The 27,862-nt window shown below is 48.3% G+C and overlaps 2 protein-coding genes across 2 annotated transcripts; both read left to right on the forward strand.

Annotated features, from left to right (window-relative positions):
* Window positions 1-1,210: 1,210 nt before the first annotated feature.
* On the forward strand, window positions 1,211-13,685 carry TTLL6 (tubulin tyrosine ligase like 6; the record flags this gene model as incomplete). Its single annotated transcript, XM_082010542.1, has 5 exons — window positions 1,211-1,222; window positions 2,488-2,611; window positions 3,054-3,199; window positions 4,321-4,464; window positions 13,611-13,685. 5 exons carry the CDS (start codon window positions 1,211-1,213, stop codon window positions 13,683-13,685), a joined length of 501 nt encoding a protein of 166 aa, XP_081866668.1.
* Window positions 13,686-24,249: 10,564 nt separating this feature from the next.
* On the forward strand, window positions 24,250-26,849 carry HOXB13 (homeobox B13). The gene is made up of 2 exons (XM_082010782.1): window positions 24,250-24,941; window positions 25,869-26,849. The coding sequence occupies exons 1-2, from the start codon at window positions 24,329-24,331 to the stop codon at window positions 26,123-26,125; spliced, it is 870 nt and encodes a 289-aa protein (XP_081866908.1). The 5' UTR covers window positions 24,250-24,328; the 3' UTR covers window positions 26,126-26,849.
* The last annotated feature ends 1,013 nt before the right edge of the window (window positions 26,850-27,862 follow it).

Here is a 27,862-nt window from a genome sequence, read left to right on the forward strand (position 1 = left end):
TTCAGCTTCCCAAAGCTGGTAATTTTCCTTTGTTATTATTTATTTAAGATTATTTTTGTGCCATTTTAAAAATTTAAGACAAGATTGCCCTAGGATCTGCACACTGCCACTAGCCCAGAGTCAGGGCAGCCTGGAGAGAGCCAATGCAGACCGACCTTCAAACTTTTGGCTGTTTAAAAGAGTCCTGAAACCCCGCCATCCAAAGTTGGAGCTTTGGCTGGACCAAAGTCCATCCAACCAGCTGCACAGGGTCTCATGAAGAGATGTTTGCTGCCTCACAAACACACTCTTGATGGGAAGATCCTGTACACCCATTGCTGCTTAGGGATCCACATTTGGCTCTGTCAAGGACTTTGCTATGTTGTGTCACCTGAGGCCATTGTGGGCCTCCCACCCACTCGCCTCCCTCCTCTCAGCTCCCCAAAATGACAGCAGCCCAAAGGCAGAGCCCTCCGCTGCCAGCCCTCCACATGAAGCCTGCCCACAAAAGAGGAGCAGGGCTCGGACCTGGGGACTGGTTTCGTACCACAGGATCCCGCCCCGCCATAAGGAGAGGGAACAAATCCTGTCAGGAAAACCCTTCCTCCCGCCCTCACAACACCCAACGCCTCACCGCCACCTCCCAGAGCCGCCTGCGCAGCCTCGGCGCCCCTCGTGAATATGCAAATCACCCCGGTCCTCACAGCTGTGATTGGCTGTGGCCGTTCAAATGAAGCCACGCCCCCTGAACGAGGCGGGCCGTTAGTAGGCCGTTGGTTTGGGGGCGGGAAAGGAAACCGGGAGCGCTGGAATGCGCATGTGCAACTCCGGCGCACGCCCGTGACGCCAGCGCGTCTTCTTATTGCCGTAACAACACCTCCCCCTCGCCGTACTGTTTTTATCCAATCAGAGACCCTCTTGGCCGCTTGGCCCAATGGAGAGGCAATATGTTAATAAAGGGGCGGGGAGGAAGGGGGTATGCAGGTCGTTTTGCCCAATCGGGAGGCGGGAAAGGGTAGGGGTTTGTTCCCGTTTGTTTGTACGGCCGCTGCGGGCTTCGTCCCGGTCTTTTACCTCTCGGGGGCGGGACGGGAGTCGCGGAGGCACCTGCCCTCCCGGCTCAGCCCTGCCGCTGTGTCCGGGGAGGCTGCGCCCCGGTCCCGCAGGGTGCGAGCTCCTGTTGCTCCGAGCTCAGCGGTGCCTCTGGGCCTGCTGGGGGTGGTTATGGGGCATGGCGGCCTGTGTAAGGGCATTCCTGGCAGTCAGTTTCTGTCTGGGGAGTCTCCTGCTGGCGTTGAGTTAAATCAGCGTCCTGTGTGAGAAGTTCAGGGGTAAAACCTTGGAAAAAAGTGCCTCAAAAGTTGTTGCTGTAGCCATAGATGGGTGTGTTGGGTTGTAGAGTCTGCTCTTGGCACAAGGATGGAGAGCTGGGAAAGCATTTCTGTTGTCTCTTGGATGGGGAATCCAAAATAATTGTGGCGTAGTCGATTCCTAAAGGACTAGTACATTCACATTTGCAAAGGGGTCACAGTTATTTTAACATATCGCTCGAACTGTTAGAAATGAAAAATTTTAAGTGTCCATGCGTCTTGTTTTGCATGAAGTTTGGCAGCCTGTCTCAGAATTCCCCCATTGTTGCAGTTGCCTTCAGACATGTGCTACCAGTCATTAGAGTATTTCCTTATGGGCCCCAGAGTGTCCCCTGTTGTTCTAACACTTGCTCTTTGTAAGTATGTGCTATCCCTAATGTTTAATCTTTCTAAAATACTAGCTTGTGATCATTGTACATATTTCTCTCATAATGACTGAAGTTAGGCAAGAAGTCAATATGTCTGTGAGCTCTTGCCAGTATTTTCTGGATTCGTGCCTTGAGAGAGGGACGTGAAGCACTGTAAATGGCTCCATTCCCAATTCAAATAAAGCATTATTCAGCGTTGTATTCCAGGAGTCTTTGTTTTTCACCACTCGCCAAAAATATCAATGGAACTGTTTGTTCTAGCAGTTATTGCTAGCTAGTATGAAGCTTCTGAAACAGTAAGAAATTGTTGGTTTGTTTAGTAGTCATTTATGACTAATTGCCCAGATTATCATCTGAAGCAGGCAGTTTGTAAATAATACAGCCACACTGAGCAAAAGCAATTCACCTTGATTGATTGCCAAGGTCTAATTGAACAGTGATTCTACATCTCCCTCTGAGCCCGAACAGAGAGTTTGAAATTACAAATCTTCATTCACTTGAAACTGCTTCTGTCCTGCGATGCAGTGCATGGAGCCGCTACCAGGTATGGCTTTTGGGGGAGCAAGAGATAATGAGGAGCGAACAGCATTCTGGACAGATTATACTGTCTCAACAGATCAGTTAATGGAAATGAAAAATAAGTGCTCATGAGTTGGTTAGGCTGTATGCATATGATGGTCCCTTTATTGTTTTTTGCAATCAAAAATGTGAAGGTAAAAATATTTGTTTATGGCTTTTCTCCCCCGCCTCCCTTGGACTTCTTTCCCCAGAAAATTAGCCACTTCCCTGGAAGGAGTGAGATCTGTAGGAAATATTTGCTGGCTAGGAACATGAGCAGGGCAGTAAAGCTCTTCCCAAAAGAATTCAACTTCTTTCTCAGTGTCTTCCTGCAGAGTAAGCCCTTCTTAAAGCCTGACTTTCTTCTTGGCACAATTATTTTTTGGCTGTCAGATTTAAATTCTATTATTTGCATGTCAGAAGGAGCTAACTTGCAGCATATTAGAAGCCTCTCCTGAATACAAAGATTACTATGCTGGGCTAGAGGAAAGCAAATAGTTTTCTCTGTTTGAAATTAGTGCTGGAAAAGAAATCAGGAAAACCAAGCAATTGTTACTTAAAACTTAATTTTCAGAGGTGTGAAGGAAAGTAGTCCCGATTCTTTAATTTTACAATATTCTTACAATCCTATCTGCTGTTACAGGTAAAGTTACACTTTTGCAAAATTCTTGCAATAGTTTGAAAGCCTAGGCCTAGAAAATCTGCATTAGAAAGCAACTTTAATGCATTTATTTAATAACTTTTGTAGTGTCTCTCTGTTCCATTTCCCTCCTCATAGTTATGACAATTTGTAGATCAAGGAAACGCAAGACTTATATCTGTAAACCGGACTCTGGCTGTCGGGGCAGAGGCATCTTCATCACCAAATCTGAGAAGGACGTAAAACCTGGACAGGGTGTGATCTGCCAGCTCTACATCTCAAGGGTAATCCCTCCATTCTGTGTTTCAAGATTGCTGCTTTGTCACTGAGCTGGTGTTTTAATATCCAGTTTAGCCTTGCCTTGATGTGGTCAGTCAGCCATAAATAGCATTCACTGGTCATTTTCTTCAGATTCATCACTGTCAAAAGAACTCATCACTGTCAAGAGAAAAATGTCTACTTTACATGTTATTCTGTAAACTCTTGTTCAGAAATGACTTCTAATATTTTGAGACAGAATCACCTTGACAAGAATCCAGGGCATTCTGGATAGATGAATCGAACAAGGAAAACCTTATCCCTCATCAGTGAATGAGCACTTAAAAGATATTCATTTTTCCTGACTCCCATTAAGCCCTATCATCCTGTTCCAAACAAGTGTCTCACCAAAGTGTTTTTGACTGACACTTTTAAGTCATGTCCCTAATGAAGTCCAATATAAAAACTTCAGTAAGCTTCTAGTTGTTTGGACTTCCAATAATTTGAGGAGCAAAAGCTTAATTTACTTTGGTTTATTGTTGACCTTTGGACACACTCTATTTTATGGGCTAAATTTGTTTGACTTTGCATTGACTTCATTGTTATTTTTTAGGGAATGTTCCAAGGAAAGAATGAAAGTCTGTGAACGTCTGGGGCGGGGAAAAAAAAAAAAAGAGAAGAAAGGGAGGACACATGGAGCCTCTGGCTTGGAGAAAAAGAAAATAGGAAATCAGATCCTCTTGAGCAAGAGATAGGGTGGACTGACCCACAGGCTCCTTTTCTGTTGTTAATCTTTCATTCCTTCAAACATTCATGCTTGAAGTGAACTTCAAACACCTGCTGAGTTGTATGAAGACCAGCTATGGCTTTAAATTAAGTGGAGAGCCTGCAAACACTTGCTGTAGTGCAGACCCAGGCTCCAGTTTGATCACTGTAAGGGTCATACACCCCAGTAAGAGACATTTACAGTATCTTTGCCAGCTCAGCACAGCCTAGACTATGGCAGAAGCTTATCTGGCATAGAAGAATTCAGAAGGGACGTCAGCGAGGCTTATTACCTTTGCTATAGCAATTAACGAGTTACCAGTGTTGTTCATGTATTTCAAGCAAGTTTAGACGCAAATCAGCTTCATGTTCTCCTTCCCAGCCTTTTATTATTGGTAGATTTAAGTTTGATCTGAGGATATGTGTGCTGGTGTCATCCTGTGACCCTCTGAGGAGATTTGTCTATAATGACAGCCTTACACATTTTGCTACTTCAGCATCCTCTGACCTTTTGCATAATAGGTTGGTAAGTAAACAAGCCTATTAGCAGAAGTTAATGACAGTTCAATACGTAGCAACCAGAGATACAGAGAAATCATCATGGTTCGACCATCCGAAGCATCTTTCTCTTGAGAATCTCTAAGCACTTCATAAATACTCGTAATTCATCTTTGTAGTATCTGAGTGCCATAAATAAAATTATGCATGCAGTATTTGAGCAGATTCTGTAGTAGAGTACAGCATGTGTTATATTATCCAGATCAGTGCTGCATACAAGTTTAGCACAGTTAGTACTTCTATAAATACATACCTAATTAACTTTTTGTATTTTTCTGTTGCTATTTTTCATAAAACATTATTGGGGGGGCAAGATAGTTACAAGAAAAAGAAGTCTTGGGAGAAAAAAGGTCCTAAATGCTAAGATTTTTTGGTTTACTTCTTTACGAAAAGAGGTTGTGGCTTAACTGTTGGCTGGAGAAGGTTCTGGTATGTAGTTCTGGATCATTCCAACAGAGAATTATCTCTACTAAGTGGTTGTAGAATGGGGCCTGACTGAGAAAGAGGGTTATCTTCCATTGAAACTGCTGATTTCTCAGAAGTGATGGAATTGGAATGCTGATGAGATTGCAGTGAAGTGAAATTGAAACTGTTGAGCCTCATTTATTGGATTCTTTAGAGTAATGGGATCAGTATAGGGCTGATCATATTTAGTGCCATTAAATCTTCTGTGCTTAATTAAGATGCTTTGTACATTATGCAGTGTGACCAGGATCATGTAGAGAAGAAGGGAGGAGGCTAATACCTTTCTAACCCTGCATCTTGTTCATTCATTTACAGGATAATGTATGCATACATCTGACAAATTATTCCATTAACAAGAACAGAGTTAATTCTGCCAGAGAAAAAGTCACCGGTAGTAAGAGGTAAAAAGGAGAGAACATTTCTAAGCTACTCCCAGAGGGGGTAGTGTTTACCTTTTCTTCTATGTCTTCATATGCTTGACATAAGTCTTCAAAGTATCTCTTTGTTTCCACAGTGCACTGTATGTTGTGCTGTTGGATAAATCAAGTGAAGAAACTCAGAGGAGTAACAGAATTGGACACCAAAATCGGGAAGGAAACTCCACAGAGGGGAATCTGTACTCCAGCTTGACAACATACATTGGATTTTTTTCACGTTTTGTCTTGAGATTAAATGCTTGCCTGCTTTTCCTAGGTACGCTGATTTGTCTAATAAGATGGGGTTTTTTAATTTTTTAAAATTACCACTCCTTCCAAACTTTGCTTGTAGCCTTGGATCATCATGCTATAACAATTCTACATCTTCGCTGTATTTGTTATCTTTGTCAGCTGTGATAAGCCGTTTTATATCAGTTTACCTAGACGGTTTTTCCTATTGCAAGCGTTTCTTTTGCAATGTTCCTTGTGTGTTTTCTTTGTAAATAAATCAGCTGCAGTGCTGTGATTGTGGAAGGCGTAACTCTTATAAGGTGATCCAGGAGTATACATTTCTTCTGTACATTTTGTTTCCTAAATCCTTTCCTGTAATAAGAAATGGAATTGCTCTAACTCATTAATGGTTTGAGCAACAGAAGTTTCTAGGCATGAATACAGTTATAATGATATAAAGAAGCAGTACAGAGATTGAGCTGTTGCGATATTGGGGTAGAAATATAACGGTTCAGTTGCATTTGTGTTTGTTATCAGAGTTTCCCGTAGTTTTCTAGGAAACTGTCCCCTTTTAATAACTGCATGCAGAAATGTGGCTGTGCTACCGGCCAGATGTGGCTGGATATAGCAGATGTCATTATTAAAATATGGATAACAGCACATACTGTTATGAAACATAACTACCACATCTGCTTCCCCAGATTACACCGGGGTAGTGCTCACTCTAAAATTTGATATTATCTTGAATCACAAATCCAAGCTCTAGTTGCCTGAGGTGGGAGCCCTGATAAAAGTCTCTCCTGCGACATGATAATGTATTAACTGGTTGCTTTTGGGGTTTGGTGTGGGTTTTTTCCCCAGCCTGCTGGTTCCCATCATCAGCCTCTTTCCCACCACCAGTTTGGGGTGGGTTTGGCTCTTCGCAGCTCTCCTGCAGTCCCGGAGCCGGACGGCTGGTGGGTGGGTGGGTGGCCGGCAGAGGGGGATAGACTACACCGAATCGGTGGGAAAACAGCGGCTCTGCTCCCGGGCACATGCGGGGGGCTTTGCCTGCACGCAGGAATCCTCACCCTTGTGGCCGGCTTCACTCCGGTCCTTTGCTTGCAGAAGTATTTCAGAGCTACCCATTACCCTCGGTGGAAGTTACTGGGTAATGGAAGGGGCAGGCTGTGCTTCTCAGAGCGCAGCCGGTTAATGGCAGTTCCTCCTCCTCTACTCCCAGCACATCCCAGATTGGTATCAACTCTGTGTTCAGCCTGAGGCTGTAATTTCAAACGGAGTGTGTTACTCATCTGTTTCCCTCTTTGCAATATATACAGAAAACAGCTGGCATCACTCTACCAAGAACAGGCTGGATAAGAAGGCGTTTTTTCCAGCTAAGTGACTTGTTAACAAATCCTTCTGGAAACCAGCAGCAAAACTCCAGATTTCCTATGTCACCTCTGGCCTAGAATGCTGGGATCAAGCATAGTGCGTCCCCTGACCTGGCTCCACACATCTCCATCGCCTGTAAGATATGTTTAGCTTCCTACTACGGCATACATACTGTGTTCTAGGTAGCCATCAAATGGCATAGGAATTCAGTTTATAAGCAGACTGAGGCAGGTAGGTGAGGGCTCTTTTCGGAGGGACTTTCACCTCAGTTATACTGCACGATATCGTCCCTGTTGCTCCAAACTGAGTATGATTTTTAGCAAATGTTGCATAAGATTTGGAGCCGCTGGATGACTGCAGCTCCAATCCAGACCCAAGAGATCATGCAGTAGGTGGTCATCACCCTGCAACAGATCAGGGAGACAGATCAGCAAGTAAAAAACACTCAGAGGATGACATTCACAGTATTTTTTCTGATTTCTAACTCCAGTCCTCTACAACCTTGATCTCCTTATGAAAATAGTAAATGGCTTGTGGCAGCAGCATACTAGCCACTTGACACAAAGAACAGCATAGCGTGTCCTCAGTCACGAACAGTGGAAGCTACAAATAAATTTGAGGACAAAGGAAGAGAAGGAGGAGAAACTAGGTGCTAATATCTATCTGTGCAAGAACTATCACCTTCCAGAAGTGTTCTGGAAATAGTGGGAGCTAGCCAGCCAGGAGTGAAATGCATTCAGTGAAAAAGGGTGCATTTCAGTGGGGCCCATCACTTACTAGGGCTGACTTCACACTGGAGTAAGGAGAGATGTGAGTTACACAGCAGGTGATTTTTCTTCCTCTGACTCAGCATTGTATCCTCTATACTATTTATCGATGTTAAGGCAAAGCATCAAAAGAGCAAAAGATTCTTAATTTTAATTTTAGATGTTTTGGGGAATGAAGGATTGAACACTGCTAAGAGGGGAACTGATTTGTTTTGTGTGTTAGATGATTAATCAGCAATATTCAGCGTATGATAACTGTCTCAGAAATGATGTATTGACTTGATAGAAGTTATATTTAGAAGGGGAAACCTTGACAGGGAAGGTGCTAGCTTCTGCTGCCTTCACTTTGACCATCATGTCATTACTGGAGACAGTATGGGACAAATACACTGCCAGGCAGAGCATTTTCAAGATTGTTTAGTAGTCCCAAGCGCAGGTTTAACAGAAGCTGTGGGAGGAGTGCCACAGGCTGGTGGGGAAGGGTGTGCTTCCTTTCACCGTACGATTTCAGTCAGCTTCCAAAGCCTGTACCTGTTCTGCAGTCCTATAGCGGCCGCGTGGAGTAGCTGCTCTCAAACTGTGATGCCTCTAGGAGCAACGGCACATAGGTGATGATAAGCAAGTAGCACCAAAATAATGAACCGCTTCCCTGCATGCAGGTTTGTAGCATGGAGGAGCAAGCTAATTTGGGAACCTCCTTGTGGAGCAATATCTGAGCTGTCTTTAATTTAATTCACCAAGACTTGACAATGCACGTGCGTCTCTGCCTTAGCTATACTGCTTCTGGAATCTGAGTTAGGTTGTTTAAAGTTTCAGCCTGTGTACTACGCACATAGCATTAATATGTTAATTATTGTATTTCCCTCCTTATGGGATTTGAGCAAACCTCTACTCCGAAAAATTTTGTCTCTCCAAATCAGAGAGATACTCTCATCTGCTGACAATGTTGTTCATCACGAACTGACAGAACCGTTTCGTTGTTTCTTTTTTTAAATATGTTCTTTGGCAATTGCTTCCATTTTTACAGCTTTGCTAGCACATAACATCCATCAATAGATGACCAGTGAAATTTGCCTTTAAAAAAGAAATGTCAGGAGTCTGTGGGTGTCCTGACGTGAAACTGTTGTACTGGAACTTGATATATATATGCTTGCTATGATGGTATCTGATTGCTGCCAGCTCTTTTTGCTCAATGAAAAATCCTTTGCTAAGAATGCCAGTGTGGTGTCTGATCTACTCAGTGGAATATAGTTAGTGAGGAAAGTTCTCTGTACTGAACTTGAGCTGAGTGAACAGCTGAGTGCTTGCACCACATCTTGAAATTTTTCTCTTCGCAGGGTGAGATATGTTTGAGCCAAACCTGGACGTTTATGACTCTTCATAAGACTGTAAAGGGTATAAAAATAAATACGTTAATGTGGTATAGCAAAGTCTGACTTCTCAGGCTCATGAAGAGTAAAGGGTAGAAGAGACTGAAATGAGGAACACCAACTGTGATCTTGTAAGTCTGGGGGTTTGGCAGGGCTTGTTGTTTATACTGCTCCATTGAGAGTCATTCATTTTGCACTTAACCCTGTTAAGAGAGCACTCAACTACTCAGAGATATGCCCTTCCTTGGCCTAGTTTTCATCTGATTAGAGGCAAAAAGACCTCACGTGTCTGACAAATTGCTTCATTGGATAAGGCAATTACTTTTTCAAGCTCCATTTCAGAAAATGTACATTTATGTACTACATATTAACAAAACTATGGGTGAGGAGGCACTGTCCCTCTCCAAAGCACTCACAACATCTGCCTTGATAAAAGAAGGATTTGAGGCTATTGTTTCATGTTTCTTCTACCAGGAACAGAACAAATATAACCCAGCGTCTTCATTCTGCCTGATCTTCATCCTTGTGCCTGGAGCCTACTGCTGTTAATTGTGCCAGTTTGGTGCTCAGCACTCAGACTTTGAACCTCACCTGTGGAGTTATGCTAGAAAAATGCTGGGGGGAAAAAAAGTATTGTTTTGTCGTGATTTTTAAGAACTTTACAGCACTTTCCAGATCTGCTGCAGAGGTAGCTACAGGCGCTGTTCAATTGTTTTCAGTTCAGTTGTTCACTGTTCAGTTGTTTGAGTTCAAAGCGGGCAGTCACTGAGGGATGGTGGGGAATGAGCGGCTGACTGAGCAAGGGATGAAAACCTCTGCCCCAGCAGAACAGCAACATGAAACAAAATTAAAAGGTAACCAGTGTCTCATCCTCACTTTTTTTGGCTCATTTTTTAGCAGTAGCCAATTTTGTAACAGCCTGAGCGGATGCTCTCCGTTTCACTGACCTCAGCAATGTTGCACCCAGAATGAATTTAGTCCATACCATCAATCTGATTTTGAATCAGCTCCTGATACAAGCCATTTAGCCTTGTGAGACAGATGTGTCTGTGTTAAGGAAGATAATTCCAATGCAGGACATCCATAAAATATCAATCTTTTCATTTTGGTAGAAATTAAACCACCCACTCCAAGTCTGTTCCTATGTAAAAATACAGTACAACGTAAGTCACTGGAAACTACCACATATTTGACATGCAATTAAACAGGTCACTGTGAGAAGGAGTATGTGAGCCTGGTCGTGAATTGCTTCCTTGCTCTTTTTCTAGTAGCTAGATTCTCAGCGCAGTGATTCACTGCCGTGTGAGTACCCACACAGTGGAAGGTAGAGGAATTTCTGAGTTTAAAGGAGATCTGCTTGCAGGTGGAGGGAGAAATTCCGGGTCTTTTCAGAGACCTAAATACTGGAAGAATATTTGAGTATAAAGGAGAAGGGAGAAGCACTTGTTCAGCATAATAACTAAAGGTTGAGATCAGCAATCAAGGCAATTAGCACCTCTTTCCTTTATCCTTCATCCTTCAGTTCTGGCCCCAAACGTCCATGAAGAAATGAAGCATGGCATGTCAGAAACATCGTCTGTACAAAGCGTCACTAGTGGATTGGGAAAATACGGTTATGACAACAGTATTGTGGGTAGGGAAACTGAGGCACCGAGCCTGTTGCTAGTTGGCAGAGGTGATCATCTGTGTCACTGGACCTCTCTGGAACCTTCTCTGTGACCCAGAGAGGGAGGAACAGAATCAAATCTCATTCTTTCCAGTGGGGGTAGATCATTTTGATAGCTTCAGACCTGGTTTTGGCTCCTGCTCCTGCTGTTAATGGCACAGGCTCGGAACCGATAGCGAAGATACCCCTTAGGGGCTTTATCTCTTACTGACTCTTGGCCGAAGTGTGAGATCTCCTAAGATTCATTTCTACAGCCTTGTTCTGACCATCTCAGAGTTGGTAGTGAACCTTCACAGTGCTGTTGCATATATCCAGGCCATCAGTCACCTCTTACCCTTTAATTCTGGAAAAGTGAATTTCATTCAGATATTCTTTCTCTCAGTCAATCATCTCTTTTAATAGCAGAATCTCAATAAAAGAGGTTCTGGGTCTGTAAAAGGAAGTTTCTTCATTGTCTTGTGTCACTGTGGAAAAAGAAAAAGGATACAGGACTAATTATTTCCTTTTTTTGGTTTAACATTGATATCAATTAAGGTATTACCATGGCCAGATATGTAAATGTAGTCAGGAAACAGCAAATCAAAGCAGCTACTTTCAGAAGAACTAGATTTTTGAAAGTTCTTCAGTGTGCTGTGTGCAGCCCTGACCAGTGAGTTAGGACGGAATGGGATATCCTTGGGAGCAACTGCACGGGGAATGCACATTTTATTCAGCAGCTTGAACGGAAGCTGGCCATTTCTGGCTTCTGCGTAACTGCTAAATGCTTACAAATCTGTCCCAAGCTGTTACAAAAGTTTAGTCCTTTGGAAGCCCCTAACACATAACCCCGCACGTTAATACTTCTGAAAAATCAGGCTAATCCATTTAAGTGCCCAAGTGAGAGCTAGACTCCTTTAAAAGTCTGATCAGAAGGGACTATAGCAACTGCACCTTTTTATTTAAGTTGAGGAAAACCAGCCAAGCTCACATCACCAAAAAAAAAAAAAAAAAAGCCACTGTCCGCTTGGTCTGGCTGCAAAGCACATTTTCAGTAAGTTTATGCTCTAACAAGCTGTATCAGTTTCATCTCAGTAGATCTGATGGTTATTGAACAGTGTTCAATGTTCTGGAGGGTGCCAGGCACATAATTGTTTTTACAACACTGTAAAATGAATCAGACTGAAATTAGTGTCACTCAGCAGAATCACTTTCCTTCCCTTTAAATTACTTAATCTGAGGGTTAATCAAAAAGAAAATGAAGTTTTGACACTGCCCTTCAGCTAAGGGCAAGTACAGGTTCAGTTGTCTTCATTTGGCTAGGAAGAAATGTTTCCCATTATCTGCACTTGTACATATGCCACTTCCCCACTGCTCAGCCCGGGGGGAGCAGGACGGTGCTGACTTTTCAGCGCTTTCCACAGAAAAGTCAAATTGGCAGAAGAAGAAAACTGATGCCATTTTTTCATATTAACTCCTGTGAACTGGCAGCTAGCAAAGAGGGGTTACAGGAAAGCTAGGAAAAAGGGTATTTCTGCGGGGAAGGTCCTCGCAAGAACAGGCTGGCTGCTTCGTCTATTATAAAGCACAGAGACGTTCTCGCCCCTCCTTTGGTGCCGCTTGAGCTCGGGGGCTGAGGGGTGCGAACAGCTCATACAGCTAAGATATGCCATCGTGTGCAAATATCAAATACCATCTCCTCGATTTCTCTGGTATAAATTGGCTCCTTGCTGCGATAAACCAAACCTTCTTTGTTCTGCCCACTTTGAATCGTGTATTTTGGAAGCAATTCCAGCAAATGTCTCTGCCTTGAAGGCTTTCAGGTCTCGCTATGTATGACTATTGCTTTGTTCTGATCGTTCACTGTAGCAGGTTTATTATTTTTCACTCCATCACATTTTGTATGCACGCAGGTTTCAGTGGCATTTATTAGTAGTATGTTTTTAGAACAACGTCTGGCTGATGAGTTATATCGATAACAGCTGGGCAAAATAAGATGATCATGAGCTATAATTATTATATACAGCAATACCGTCAACTAAAGGCTCTGAGAAATTATCTAGGCTAGAGGATATCTGTAGTTTCAATAGTGCATAATCCCTTTGCAACAATACAATTATGCAAAATGAGATTAAAGGGTTTATCTGCATGTGAAAATTGCATCGGTTCCTATTCATATTGCTTTTCAGCTGGTGTAGATAATATTCGTCCTCTGATAGCTTCATTTCAAGAGCTAGTGGCACAACAAGCCTCAGCTTCCATTTTTCCAGCTTCCCTGAGCAGGGGAATTTTGGTCCTTTTGAGTTGAGTTCAGAGAGCCCCTTCTTAGACAACTGGTCTGCTAAGGCTAAGGTGCTGATGGTCAGCCCTCCTCCATCCTACAAATGACCATCAGTTAATTCAATTTTAATACAGTCCTGTCATAACCATAAGCTGCTGCAGTCCAGCAGAAGCGGTGCGGATACCCTGCTGCAGGATTAGGGCAGGGGTCTCAGGCTAAAGCCACCCCAGCGTTAGGACAAGTTACAATAGGAGAAAAACAGAATAACAGAGGCTTAGCACAGCTCATAAGCCAAAACATTTGCTCTGCATCTTTCAGGGGCCTGTAATTCCAGCTACCAGCCGGTGGAGGAAGGTGCGAGTCTCCGCTTGTGTGCGTGGAGGAGCCGTGCTGCTCCCAAGGCACATCCCCTCGGTTGAGAACATGTGATTGGGATTTAATTAGTTCCAGTGCATATGGGATGGCTTCTTTCATTACAACATATATCTGAAGATTTATATTCTAGCAGAGACAGGGAGGGATGTAGCTCATGGAGTGCTCTGACTCCTTTCTGCCCAAACTATTCTAGATTTCCTTCCGCACAGCAGAGCCAGAAGAGGCATTGTGTCTGAAATGCCTGGGTCATGACAATCAAGAAGCATAGGGATCAGGGGAGCCAATACAGATGTTTTAAAATATCCAAGATAAACCCCCTCTACCTCTAGGAAGGGCACCAGCCATTATGGTCTGAGGAAAACGTCTTGTCTACAAGCAGTAAAAAAGGGGGAGCTCAAGCGAAGAGATGAATACAGCAAGACAGCCATGAGGAAACAATATTTACTTCTTAATCTCTTTTCTTAAGCAACAACCGATAGTGTTTCTGACACGTGTTCAGTAACGAATGGAAAATATGAAGCCACTGATGGCGATGTCACACACCCTGCTTTAAACTGTTAGGGCCTGGGCGCCAAAATACATGATTACATTAAGTCACACGGGTGGTAACATTGCTCACAACCACTGAGGACCAGCAAGCAGCATTTATTGGTCCTGGCATTCATAAAAATGATCCGGCACTGCCTGGTGTCTTGCAGTACGTGACTAGTCAGCAGGAGAAGTTGTACATAATGACAGTGGAAAGGCAACATGAATTGTGAACCATCTGTCAGACGGGTGCTTTGGAAGTGCTCTGATGTGGTGTACACACTGCACAAGGAGGGAGAACCCAGACCTGCCTTTCCTTCTGCTGAATATAAAATGATGTGGGCACAGGTATGAAGAAGTCTAGATTATCTTGGCGATGGGAAGAGCATGACTAGCCGGATGGAGTCTCCCACGGTGTGGGTGTGCAAGTGTATGCAAAGGATTTGCCACTTTTGCTGTAAAGAAACTGGTCTGGACAACGTTGGAAGGACATTTGTCAAAGGAAATGACTGAAGATGTTTTTTTGAAGGGCTATCTGTTGTGGCAGTGAGTAACTCTGGCATTGTGAGTCTTCTTTTCCCTGTATTATTCTTTGGAAATCAGAGTTATTCCCTGACTGCAGCAGGGGAATTGGACTAAAATGAATCGGACTAAAATGAATCGATCATCAGCGAGGACTGGACTAAACTGAGAAGGAGGAACACAGTCTGAGACCACCAAAATGTTCAAGACGGGTTCCCCAGGGAGGCTGTGAGGTATCGCTGCAGGCAGGTGGGGAGCAGCTCAGGTGTACGGCTGTGTGCGTGGAGCCGAGTGTATCCAACTACAGCTCCTCTGGAAATGCTGGCGCCTAAAGCTGGACTTTTAAGAATACCATGCAAGCTAAAAACATCAGAGTTCTGAAAAGGGGGAATGTCTGAGTGGAAATCATGATCTGTAGACAATTCCAAACAGTGCATAAACACCTGGCATGAGACGGAGAACTGTCTCTAGGTAAGAGAACTGTACCAGTCAGTGGGAACAAGGAAAAATAACTTGGTGCAGACAGAAATAAATGGTAGAAAAAATCTCTAGTTTGCATATAGCTTTCGTAACAGTGTGCACGTGTGTTTTCTTAGGTTTGGGGTTTTTTTAATTTATGATTGTGCTGTCTGTAATCTGATTAGTTTTTTACATCCTAATTGTTTGATAATTAAGAAAGAAAATTGATTCACCTTGCTGGAGGACAAGAAGCCGTGGAGATCGCCTAGAAATTAACATGTGAAAAGGTACAAATCGGGTTGGGAAACGTTGCTGAAAGATACATTATTCCATTTCCATCAACGTTTCATGAGAACACGAATGATTCAACAGGGAAAGTTTCGGGTTTTTCCAACCAGACCCGAGGGTCTGTCCCCTGTTCACGGCCGGGATCTCAGGGACCCCCGGACCCCACAGGATAAATTTGCTGGAAAGAAGAAAAAGAGAAGAAAACGAAGCCGAAATAAAACACAATTTAGCCGTGGAGGTGGTCCCAGCTGAGTCGTTCACAAACAAACCTCTCCTTAAATTAACGGCTGTATTGGCACCTTTTGAGGCACCTTGGGGGCACCTTCAGTTTTGGCTCATTTTTAATAATCCCGATAATTAACGTAAAACAAAGCAGTTACCTTCGCGGGTGGGAACTCGATGCCTTTGTCAGCCCAGGAGGGAGGAGAGGGGTTGGTTATCAGCGGGCTCAGTTTCCCTCGGGGGAGGGCTTGGGGGGGCGAGTGGTCCCCAAAAAAACCCAGCGGGGGTTGCCAGATGCCCGGGGCTTGCTCAAAGTCGGTGACACCAAAACGGGAGAGGAAAAATCAGCCGTTTTCCCAATACAGCTAAAAAAACCCCAGGTAACGCTGAAATATTACAGAGAGGGAGGAAGGGAAAACCTCCTCTCCCGTTCCGGGGGGATTAGGGTAATCCCGGCAACACAGGGGCTAAGTGAGGGGGAAAAAAGCTAAAAAAATATTTTAACCGATGTTATTATTATCCCCTTATTCTGCAGTGCTATTTCAGTATTTTGTTGTTGGGGATTTTTGTTGGGGGGGCCAGGTTTTGCGTTTTGGCACGCAGGAATAAACTAAGGGAAGGAACAGAAAGAAACCTTTCCCATCCGCTGCATTAAGTGCAACAGAGAAAATGTGAATTTGTGACTTTAGTACCACGGTGCTTTCAGAGCCCGCAACGCTGTCCTTTCCACACACTCCTTTATATATGCTCGGATGCGGGTACAAGTATTAAATAAAAAGATCGTCGGGATGGTATTTTGTTAATGAGAATTATTATAATAAATATAATGCAGTAATATTGTAATATTTACCAATATATTTATTACTGTATCAATATTAACAAGACTAACTTAATGCTTGATGTTATTATTTATTCGTATACTTACTGATATCATATATTGATAAATGCACTTCAGTTACTTAAACCTCTCGGGGAAGCTCTCAATCGCGTCTTGATTATAATTGGAGGGTCTTAATTATTATGTCCCCATGGGCCAGAGTGGAAGGCAGCGGTTTTCCCCCCGTGGGAAGCTCGGGGCTTTGCTCTGTGTCCCGAGGAGCAAGTGCAGGGAGAGGAATCTGGGTGGGGAAGGGGCTCGGGGGTGAGTCGATCTGGTACCTCATCAAAAAGGGTATTTGGTAAAAAAAAAAAAAAAAAAGATCTACGGAGGTCTGGCCGTGGTTATCGTTCCGGTCGGTTTGCAACAGAACTCGCCTGAGGTGTTAACCCTGCACCGCAGCGGCGAAAGGAAAATAGAAGGATTTTCCTTGGTTTTTAGGGAAAACGAGTGAAAAAGGCTCGGGGCGTTGATGCTCGCGGTGACGTGAAGTCTGAGCGCTGCTACGTCCCTGCTGCTCTGCCACGGTCCTTATTTACCAGGAGGGCGATAAGAGCCGGGAAGATCAAACCCTTCGCCCCGCTCGGCGGCGATGGGGCGGTGAATTCCTGCGCCTCCACCGGCTCGGGCTCGGTGCCTGCATTTGCTCAGCTCGGGCGTTAGGCAGGCACAGCTCGCTACCTCTTGCACTGACCGCAGACGCGATTTCTTCAGTCCTAAACCAATGATTTCTGCATCGACAGAAATGACTTCTTCTGCCATCCCCACCCGAGCCCCTGGTCCAGCTCCCCCCGGGCTGTGCTGAAACCTGCGGGGTTTTGAACCGTCTCCGAGTGGAAACGGCCTGACCCCCCCCGCCGCCTCCCAAAAACGGGGGGGGTGGGGAGAGGAGCCCCAGTCCTCCCTCCTGGGGTGGAAAAAACGGGAGGAAAAGCGATTGCAAACGTCGGACTCGGGTACTGTGGTCTCCCTCTGTTGTGCCCTTTGGAAAAGGATGGAATTATGTTTCTGCAAAGCATCCGACCTTGTCCTTCTCGTAAACCAACAATCCCGCCATTGTATTCACGCGTGGGATTAATGTAGTCTGGCACTTCTTGTGAACAAACAATTCACTCGCCCATCCACTAGTACTTGGCGTTATTTTTTCCACCATTCCGGCAAGTAACATTTGGGCGTTTAATTGATTCACAGGAACGCATTTATTCCCCAAACCAAAATAATTCGGCATCAGCTGGCTCGTCCTAACAGCCGGGAACGTGTCGCTGTGAATTCAGCCTTTGAAATGCCAGAAAATACCTGGATTTGTATATCGGCTTCTATTTAAGGATAAAAAAGCTCTTTGGAACGCCGGGTCCCCCTCCCGAGCCCCGGCTGCAGCCCGGGGAGGGAGGCGGGAGGCGGCTGCCTGCCTCCCCCGGCCTTCCTCCTCACCCTCCTCCTCCCCGCGGCCGCCGCCCCTGCAGTAATGAAGGGGGGGGAGTGCAACCTTTGAAACCACCTTTCCCACTCCCCCCCCCCTCCCCAGGCACCCACCCACGCCCAGTGGGGACCCAGGCACCCTGTGGGCAGAGCCAGGGTGGGAGCCCGGTGCTCAGGGCCACCCCGGGGAGAAGGGTAAGAGCTGGGGGCACCCACAGGGTTCCCTGCCCCCCCCAACCCACCCATGGAGTTACAGGGTGGGAGCCGGAGGTCAGGGAAGCATGGCCGCTGATGGGGATGCTCCGGGGGGGATTCACTGTTTTACCTCGGGGCTTTACACCCCCCCGCTGGCAGGGTGCACGGGGGAGGCGAAGGAAACCAGGGCAGCATGGAGGAAGAGGAGCTCTGCAGACCCAGTTTGGCCTCAGAGAGTTTCCAGCGACGCACATCTGGGGTTGTGTCATCTGGGGTTGTGTTCTCAGTCCTTCCTTTATCGCTCTTCCCACCTCATGCTGGGATCTCAAACTGGATTCAAGGGCTGAGGCAGGGAGGACAGGGAGGAGACCCTGTGCTCAATCCTTAAATTACGGAATAAGTAGAAATGTGTACAAATGCATTAAAAGCCACCAGGACGGGGATATCTACCCCTGTCCCCCACAACGCTGCAGCCCAGGGCACACTGGAGCTCTAGGCAGGTCCAGGCGTGATGCTCAGTGCTTTTCCATGCCACATCCATCGGTCCTCACCGGGAGTCACCCCAGGCCGCAGTACAGTGGGCAGGGGAGGCAGGAGAGACCTCCCCAGACCTGGCCTGGCAGTGGCAATGGCAATGGCAGTGGTGAGGGCAATGCATGGACCCTCTCCCAGCGGTTGGAGTAATCTCTTGGCGATCCATTAATCACAAAGTCTCCCAACACGCTCGCTATGGTCTCTGCTCTGCCTGGGCAGTGCTGAGCCCAGCCTCGTGCCTGTAGGCAACCCATTTTTGGGCATTATTGATCCCCTACCAGGCTCAGGAAAGCAGAGGAAGCCTGAATGAAGCACTTGGCCACTTTTTGGATATACACAGATCTCTCCCTGCAGTACAGGTGAGAAACACACAAGATACAGCTGGAAACGCAGCAATGCTGCACCCTGGACGCCTCTGTGGGGTATTTCCACAGCATGGTTGCCCCAAGGAGATTCAGATCCCCAGTATTTTACCTGCTCTGAAGACCTTAGCCCCAAAGGCCTGGGGAGGTTTTGGCATGAAGAACAGGAGGCATAATTCCCATTGCAGCAGTCACCACAGGCCTGGGGACCTCAGTCACCGTCCTGCTGACCTGAGCACCTCCATGCCCAGCCTGGGACTAGGAGCAACCATCGCTCATCTTGCCGTGATTTATGATCCATCCTACTGAGCTTAGCGAGACTTCTCTGAGCGTAAGGCATGAATGATGTCAGACACGTGAGTTAGAGCCCGGCCCTCAGTGGAGATCACCCTGTCGGTGGCTCGGTCCAAAAGACAAAAACTTCATGTTTGGATCTCTGCCCTGGGGAGAAATCTTTGATCTACCAGAGACCTGAGAAAAGAGATCAATAACCCATCGAGTGCAGCGGAGCCATGCTGGAGCAGAGGCACGGTCCAGCTTATAGGCTTGCCTATAAGTTTATGCTACGAGGGAAGGGGATTCCTCTGGTTCCCACCTGCAGGCTGCCCCGTGCCCCGGGTACCCAGCAGTGACTTGCCTGGTGCGGGAGAGCTGCACCTGCCCCGGCTGGATACCACTGGATTTGTGTCCTGCAGGGCACGTTTTTGAGAATAGACCTCAAAATCTTCCTGATTCTACGAAAAATGTGGCTCACCTCCAGCCTCTCCATGCACATGGTCAAGCTCTGCCCCCTCGTAGGCTGCCTGCGGGACCCACAGCCTGCTGCAGGCTCCCACCAGCGATGGAGGGAGCAGCAGGGAAGCGCAAAGGATCCCAACGGCTCCTACCAAATTAAACATCAGAAGCAGGGCTTAAAAGCCAAGCACAAAGCAACTCCCTTTTTCTCCCACAACAGCTGAAATAAATTGCTTTAGCTGAGCGGGAACTTGGGGAACACAGAGTCAGTCCCTGGTGTATGCAGTGATGGGCGCACGCTGCCGGGCTCAGAGCCGACAAGGAAACGTGCTCAGGCGAAAGAGCTGCCCTGGCTGGGTGGGGTGGATGGGATGCACAGCCACCGTGCACGATGCACATATACGCATGTGGAGGGGTGTGTGGAGGGGGTGTGCAGAGATGCACATTTTGCTGTATTTAGAGAAAGAGCGTTTGAAGAGCTGGATTGTACACAGAGCCAACGCAAGCAGGGACACCCAGCTGCATTTACGTGGCTGTTGCCAGGTCGAGGGTGTGCAAATGTCTCTATCTGCAGTAGACAGAGAGATAAAACACAAATATATTGATTAATACATTTCTATTTCGCCTCTCTGCTCCAGGGCAGGAGCATTTGCTTCACCTGCTGCACCCAGGCCGCAGGCCCTCAAATTCCCCCAGGCTTCTGCTCTGGGGGCAAAGCCATCACGGACTCCCACCACACTTCCCCCCCTCCCGGAGGCAGGAACGGAGTCAGGGTTTGTCCCCTTTGAGGTTTCAGCCTCCCTGGCCAAGGAGCTCGGGTTGGCAGAGGCCGGGACTGGAGGGGAGGATGCAGGAGGTGGGAAGGGGGCTCATGGAGGGACGTTTTTAGAGGGAGCAGGGGGGTTGGGGCTGGGAGCGGAGGGCACCGGCAGCTGCGGCCTTCGGGGAGCCACCGCGGTGCCTCGTTTTCCATTTTGGTGGACATGAAGGAGAGCCCCAAACTGGAGGTTTCACGTTGGACAACCCAGGAGCAACACACCAGTGGTCCGAGGTGAAGCTCAGCTCTCCCGGTTTCACAAAAAGAAACTAAAAGGCAAAGAAGGAGCCTCCAGCCAAGCCCAGGGAGGGCAGAGGAAACCTGAGAGGTGCAGGCATGGTCAGAACCTGGTTAAACAGAACACCCCACATTTTGAAATCACCACACATTTTACCCCAAAAAGGAGAGGGGGGTGTCAGAAATGCAGTGCAGTGATTGTGGCGCCGGGGCTTCAGCGCAGAGTGGGGATAAAAAGAGCAAAGAGAAGTCAGGCCACGCTCTCTGTTCCCATGCCAGCTGATTTGTTCAAAGGATCCACGAGAAATGCTCTATAAAGTACAGATTCTGGCCCTCCAGGCATCAGGGAGTGAAATATTCGCACCTACATCCCCCAGGCTTCCGGGGATGCCTGTGGGGTGGGAAAGGAGGGGTCGGCGGTGAAGGGAGAAAAGAGAAATAAAAGATCAAAATGTTTGCCTTTATTTGATTTTTTTCTTCCCAGAAATATTGCCAAAATCAGAAACCAAAGAGCTGGGCTCTCTTCCAGACCCAGAATTCAATTTTCCAACAATTGATTATTTCCAAACGTTAAGTCTTTAAGTAGTTCCAATTATTTTTTTTCTCCTTCATACTGCTTTGGGGTTTGGGTTGGTTTTGAGGGGTTTTTTTTCCTTGTATTTTGTAATGACGGCCTCAAATTCAAATACTTAAAAAAATCACAGACTGTTAAAAAGTTATTCCCCATCTTTTTCGGATCCCAGATGGCATAAATATTAAATGGATTCTATCGAGAATATAATAAAAGAATAGTTGCAAACTAATAAGCACATTTGATAATTTTAAGCTCGATCACAGAGACGAGGGAGGAACTAGTAAAAGAAATCCGTTTTTTCCTTTAAAACAACCCCGTTCCTCCTGCTTTATTGTGACCTTAAATAGTTCTCTGAAATTTTCTCCGTAAAATTGTCAAAGAACGGAAATCTTATTATCAGTTTGGAAGCCGCATTTTAAATTATTTCCACGGCAAAGCCTGCTCGAAAATTTCCGAACATGTTCTCAAGAAGATGAACTGACGGGAAGCGAGATCTTAAAAAGCACGAGGTACGCTGCCGTTTCGGAAACCGGTAATGCCTCTAAATAAATTAGCCGAAGTGCAGAGTTTTTTGGGGTGAAAAAGGTGAATTCCTCCCCGACGCTGCTCCTGCCGGGGCAGTATCCGCGGGAGGCGGAGAGGCGGCCGCGGGGGCAGAGCACCCCGCACCGACCTTCCCGAGGAATCCTTGAGAGGGGGAATAAACCCCTATTTTCCTAAATCGGAGGGTCCGTCCCCTCGTTTATCGGGTTGTCTGTGCGCGCTGGGCTGGCCGGACCCTTCTGCCCGTGGATCCCACTCCTCCTTTTTTTACCGATTGGGTTAAAAAAAAATAAAAGAAAATAAAATAAAAGTAAAAGGAAATAAAGTGACACAAACTACCAGGAAAGTCTGCAGCAAGTCGCTCTGCCCGCGGATCCCGCTCCAGCCTCCACCCGAGACACCTCGGGAGCTTCTCCCTGCAAAGCCGCCGCGGGGACCGAGCTCTCCCCATGGCCGTGGGGGCTCCGTGGGGCGGCGGGGCCGCGGCCAGCCCCGACGGCCGCCGCCACAGCGAAGCCCCGAAGTCAACAGGCTCTTAACTTTCAACTTGGCCTTGACCTCCGGATTAAGCCCGACCTTTCTGTGAAGGAAGCAGGGTGAGACGCGGGGGAGCTGCGGCCCCGTCGGCAAACACTCGGCCGCCGTGCCCCATAGCCCGAGTTACGGGCTGATTCAAAGCAAATGGGGAGAGGGCAGGAGCGGGGGAGAATAAAAAGGGCATCAAAGAAGGAGCACAGTCGTTAAACTACGGAAAGGGAAAGAAAGAAGCTTTGAAATGGAAAAGGTGAAGGCTAAAAACACAGGGATTTTTTTTTTTTTTAAATCTTATTTTTTTCTCCAGACAATGAAAATTGTCAGCTTCGCTGAAATTCCGAGGATTTTAGCGGATGAGGAGGATCGAGGAGCGAAGACACAGTTTCGGGATGCACTGTATTTCTTCCCCTGGAAGAGAGGATGGGGTGCGGATCTGGCTGCGGAGCCTGGGGCAAAGCCCTGAGATGCAGGGAATTTTTTTTTTTTTTGGTGGGGGCGAGCTGCCCCCCGCAGCGAAACAGGGCTTTTCTCTGCCTGGGCAACCTTTGCAATTATCACTTTTATCCCCTATTTTCTGTCGGGATTTCTGTCCCCACATGTCAAACCCTGTCGCGGCTCCTCTGGTCGTTGCTTTGGTGGCCCAGAGACGCGGCAGAAGGAGAATTTTTATTGCGATTTGATAGTCAGAAAGCAGAAATCTCTTGATTGTTTTGCACGAAGGAAACAAGGCATGAGCTCAAGCTGCCTTTGGGGGAATTCTGGCAAAGCTTTTTCCTCAGACAAGGCCTTTGGGGGAAAACCAGAGGGAAAAGGGAGAGAGAAGTGCGGCTCTGTGTGTTTGTACCATGTGTACAGACAATTAAAAACGCGTGTACCTGAATCATTTATTAGCACGCACATATGCACAGGCCTCAGTGTATTTACCCAAAATTTTCCAGACCGATGCAATCTCTCATCGCCACATCCGTCTGTCTTTCCCCCTTCCGCCTTTCTCTCCACCTGCCTGCTGCTCCTGGACCCCAAAGGGGGTCTCTGTATTATTTTCCCACCCCTCTTTTCCAAACTCTTTCCCTTTGGGATGCTACTTAGCCGGGGCCCACGATGACCTGCAGACGTGGCCCAGGGCCATGCCAGTGCCTTGCGTGGCAACAGCTCCCTGAAAGCAGATTGAGTTTCCCCCCTTTGCAGCTATTTTTTAGGGGTGCTGGGGACCCCCTTTCCCCTCTTTCCTTGCTTTTAGGGCCATGCCCTGTCCCTTTCCTCAAGGATACAGGTTTCAGTCTTTTGAAGCTGAAAGTGGGGGTGTACGACGAGGCGCATGGGATAAAACCCCTGAGCAGGGGCAGAGAGAGAGACCGGGGGCACAGGGGAGGCCCAGTGCCCCGGGGTTCATCGCTGCCCCACAGTTGCCCCCCATCACCCTTCATGGGCCGAGGGGGGGTCCCTGGGGCTCCTGGGGCTGGGATGGGCTTTTTCCCAGGGCAGAAGCCCCCGGACCTGCGTGGGAAGAAGGGGCCACACCGCAAAAAAAAAAAAAAAAAAAAAAGAGAAAAAGGTGGTTTTAATCTGAGCCCGGATTTTTCCACCGGGGACTGCTCTCCTCCGCGCCTTTCGTGATCCACCCTCCCTTTCCCCTCCCTCCCCTCGCCCCCCCATCCCTCCCCCACCTCTGCCCCCCCTCTTTTTTTTTTTTTTTTTGCAAGAGGCGCCTCCCGTGTACCCGCCTGTCACGTGCGGGGGGTCCCCCTCCTCCTCCCATTGCAATAAAAGTATTTTCGCAATTTCTGCAGCCAGGGTTTATTGAGGCTGGAGGTTTGGGTTTGGTGGGGTTTTTGTTGTTGTTGTTGGGGGGGGTATTTTTTTTTTCCCCCTCTTTCTCCATCCTTTTCCCCCCGAGCGGCAGCCAATGAGGCAGCCCCCGGCCGTTGCGTCAGGGCAGCCCGGCGGGGAAAGGCAGCTCTCGGCAGCTCGCAGCCTTTTAAAAAGATCCGGGGACCCCCCTCGGGCAGTGCCCGGGCGCTGCCGAGCAGGCTCTCCCCATGCCCCGGCCCCCCTGCCGCCCCCCATGCAGCCCCCGGAGCCCCGCGGCCCCCCGGGCCTCGAGGGGCTCCTGGCAGCCGGCGGCTTCGCAGGCGGCCAGGGCAGGGGGCTGCTGCCGCCGCCCGCCCCGGCCCTCGCCGCCCCTTCGCCTCCCCCCGGGGTGAACCCCGGCTACGCGGCGGAGGGGCCGGCCGAGCCGCCCAAGCCGTGCCCCACCGCGCCGCCGCCGGCCGCCCCGCCGGGCCCCGCCGCCTCCGCCCCGCTGCCCTACGGATACTTCGGCAGCGGCTACTACTCCTGCCGGGTGGCCCGCAGTGCCCTGAAAGCCGGCCCGGCCCAGGGCCCCTTCCCCGCCGAGAAGTACCTGGACCCCCCCGGGAGCAGCGAGGACTTCCAGAGCCGCCCCGCCGAGTTCGCCTTCTACCCCGGCTACGGGGCCCCTTACCAGCCCGTCGCCGGTTACCTGGACGTGTCGGTGGTCCCGGGGCTGGGCGGCCCGGGGGAGGCCCGGCATGAGACTCTGCTGCCCGTGGATGGTTACCATCAGCCATGGGCTCTGGGCGGCGGCTGGAGCAGCCAGATGTGCTGCCCCAAAGAACAGGGCCAGGCCGGCTACCTCCTGAAATCCGCCTTCGCAGGTAAAGTCCCTGTGCTGGGGCTGCGAGGGGCTGGGAAAGACGAGGGGACTGGGGGGGCGTCCATCGTGCGGGGGGACGGGGAGGGATTGGGACCAAGGCTTAAAATAATTTGCTGGGAAGCGGTTCTTGCCGTCCAGTAACGCTTGCTTGCGGGCTAGTCCAAATTAGCCGGCTTAAAAAAATAATAATTTAGATTAACACCACCCTTTGCAACTCACCGCCCTCCGAGCAGAGAGGCAGACGGTGATACTATCGGGGTTCAGACGGTTATACTATCGGGGTTCATATATGATCCCGGCAGCTGCGAGCAAGCAGCACTCGGAATCGAGCTGCTTTGAAGGGGAGAGGGGTGCGCATGGCCCCCACCGTGCCGGGCCGTGAACGGGGCGGGGGGGGGCTGTCTTCCCATGCACCCCCGGCCCACGCCACACCGATGGGATTTGAATTCGCCCTCAGCCCTGCTCGGCTGCGCACCGATCGCTCTGAAACCGCGGAGCGAGTACGCGGGCGAGACACCCGCGTGGGTATTTTGCCAATACCTGGATTTGTCCCCCCCCAAAATAACAATAAAATCAGGGACGAAAAACAAACTTTAAATATCAATAGGGAGAACATGTAACTTCGAAATCTTTAAATATCACCGCTGTCACGGAGGCTGGAGGGAAGAAATGGGGAGGCAGGGAAAGAGGGTGCTGCTTGCAGGGAAAGGGCGGTGGGCGCACTGTGCATGGGCGCAGGGTGCATGGGCGCACGGTGCGTGGGCGCAGGGTGCGTGGGTGCAGGGTAATGGGTGCAGGGTGCGTGCGCGCAGGGTGCGTGAGTGCAGGGTGCGGGGTGCATGGGTGCAGGGTAATGGGTGCAGGGTGTGTGGGCGCAGGGTGAGTGGGCCCCCCCGCCCCGCTCAGCTCCGTCTCTCTCCGCGCCCAGACTCCTCCGGGCAGCTGCCCCCCGACGGCTGCTCCTTCCGCCGGGGCCGCAAGAAGAGAGTCCCGTACAGCAAGGGGCAGCTGAAGGAGCTGGAGAAGGAGTACGCCAGCAGCAAGTTCATCACCCGCGACAAGAGGAGGAAGATCTCCGCCGCCACCAACCTCACGGAGCGACAGATCACCATCTGGTTCCAAAACAGGCGGGTGAAAGAGAAAAAAGTCGTCGCCAAAATCAAAAGCAGCAGCAGCACCTCATGAGGACACGGCTACCGCAGCCCCGAAGGGGTCCCCGTCTGCCCACCCCGGGGAAGGGGCCGGGGGGAGTTCCGGCACCGTCAGCGGCGGGAGCGAGGGGCTCCGGGGCGGGGGGCTGAGCCGCCCCCGCCGCCCGGGGCAGCGCCGGGCACCGCTCCCCCACCGCAGCCCCCCGCAAAGGAGGGGGAGTTGGGAGGGTGCCCCATCCTGCCCACCTGGCAGGCGGAGGACCCTGTACAGTTCGGTTTTGCCTTACAACGCGGCTGCCGCCTCTTGCTCCCTCCGTCTCCCATCGCTTCGGTTTAAACCGCATCCTCTGAGCGCTTTAAAAAAAGGGGAAAAAAAACCCCAAAACCCAAGAAAACCTGTCTAATTGTATTAATTAACCCCTATACGCAACTCCCGGCTCGCTTGCGTGCGGCCGGAGCGGGGCTGTCCGGGGGGGGTCACAGCGAATTTGGTCTTTAAGAAAAGAAAAGCCGTATTAATAGCAGGAAAAAGAAAAAAAATCTTAATTTAGGCAGAAGTATAAAAATGCGCGTCTAAGGGAGAATAAATATGGTCCGGGTGTGTTTGCACAGAAACACAAGTGAATTGTTTGCATAAACGCGCAGGTTTGCGTGACCGTACAGTATATGCGTATGACATATATGTACCCGTAGGCACACAGTTACGAAGGTGCCTACTACGTTTTTGCGCGGTTATATATAAAATATACATACATGTATGCACATGCAGATATTTAGCAATACGCAGTATTTTACCATTTATCATATACGATATTTGTGTTCGTGTGTTTATATATACCCAGCTACCCAAACGTATGCACGTATACATGCAATATAGTACTGGATGTGTGAATATAAATATATACTCAGATAAAGGTGTATATACACGTGTTTGTATACGTACCTATAGACATACTTATATGTATGTTCGTGCCTATATTTTGATACAGGTAAATGCAATCCGTATCATTCCATACGTTTCGTTTGTGCTAATATACGTGTATTTGTACACACATTTTCCTTCTCCTGCTAATACAGAATTATAGCGTTATGTTTCGTAGCATGTGCTGAGATAATCCCCGTATAATACTGAATGATCTCGGTTAATATTAAGAAACGTCGTCACCCTTTTCAACAGAATAAATAGGGTGAAAGTAAATATACTCAAAAGCGCGCTTTTCTCTGCTCTTTCAGGTTTATTTTACAGCTTCAGGGAAGCGCTCGGTGCATGATCGCAAACTCTACGGACAAAACTTCTTTGTTTAATATCTCGGTGTTTCAAGGCAGCGGCGTGTCGGCTCGCAGAGTCCCCGCAGCAGCGTCGCGTTTAAACCCGCCTGTAACCCCCCAAAAGCCTCACAAAGGGCGAATAAACTTCAAAACACCGTTACCACAAACAAAACTGTGCCTTTTTTGCTGCCTTTTCTTTCTTTTAGAGAGTCGAAGCATTAAACCGCGGCGTGCCCTAAATAGTGAACGTTTTAAATAGCGATTTTGCTCTTGTTTAATAACGTGTTTATTCCATGTTTTAGGCTTGGGCGGGCTCTGGCTTCCAGCAGGTTCCCGGTGGGAGCGCAGCAGAGCCAGGCGCCGTTTCCCCGTTTTTTGACCCGTTTTCCCCCGAGATTTTCGCCCCGCGCTTGGGCGGGATTTATTGCGTCTGTCCCACCGGCCCCCGTTTACGTCACCGCTCGGAAGCCCTCAGCCCGAGCGCCATTGGCTGTCCCCCTCC

This window comes from Phaethon aethereus (genome assembly GCF_964289735.1).
Source record: "Phaethon aethereus genome assembly, chromosome: 25".
NCBI lineage: Eukaryota > Metazoa > Chordata > Aves > Phaethontiformes > Phaethontidae > Phaethon > Phaethon aethereus.

Bases quoted from the DNA above. Each gene is read 5' to 3' on its own strand.
- HOXB13 (XM_082010782.1), top strand. From the start codon at position 24,329: ATGCAGCCCCCGGAGCCCCGCGGCCCCCCGGGCCTCGAGGGGCTCCTG. The intron at 24,942-25,868 runs GTAAAGTCCCTG...CTCCGCGCCCAG, and splicing joins CCTGAAATCCGCCTTCGCAG to ACTCCTCCGGGCAGCTGCCC.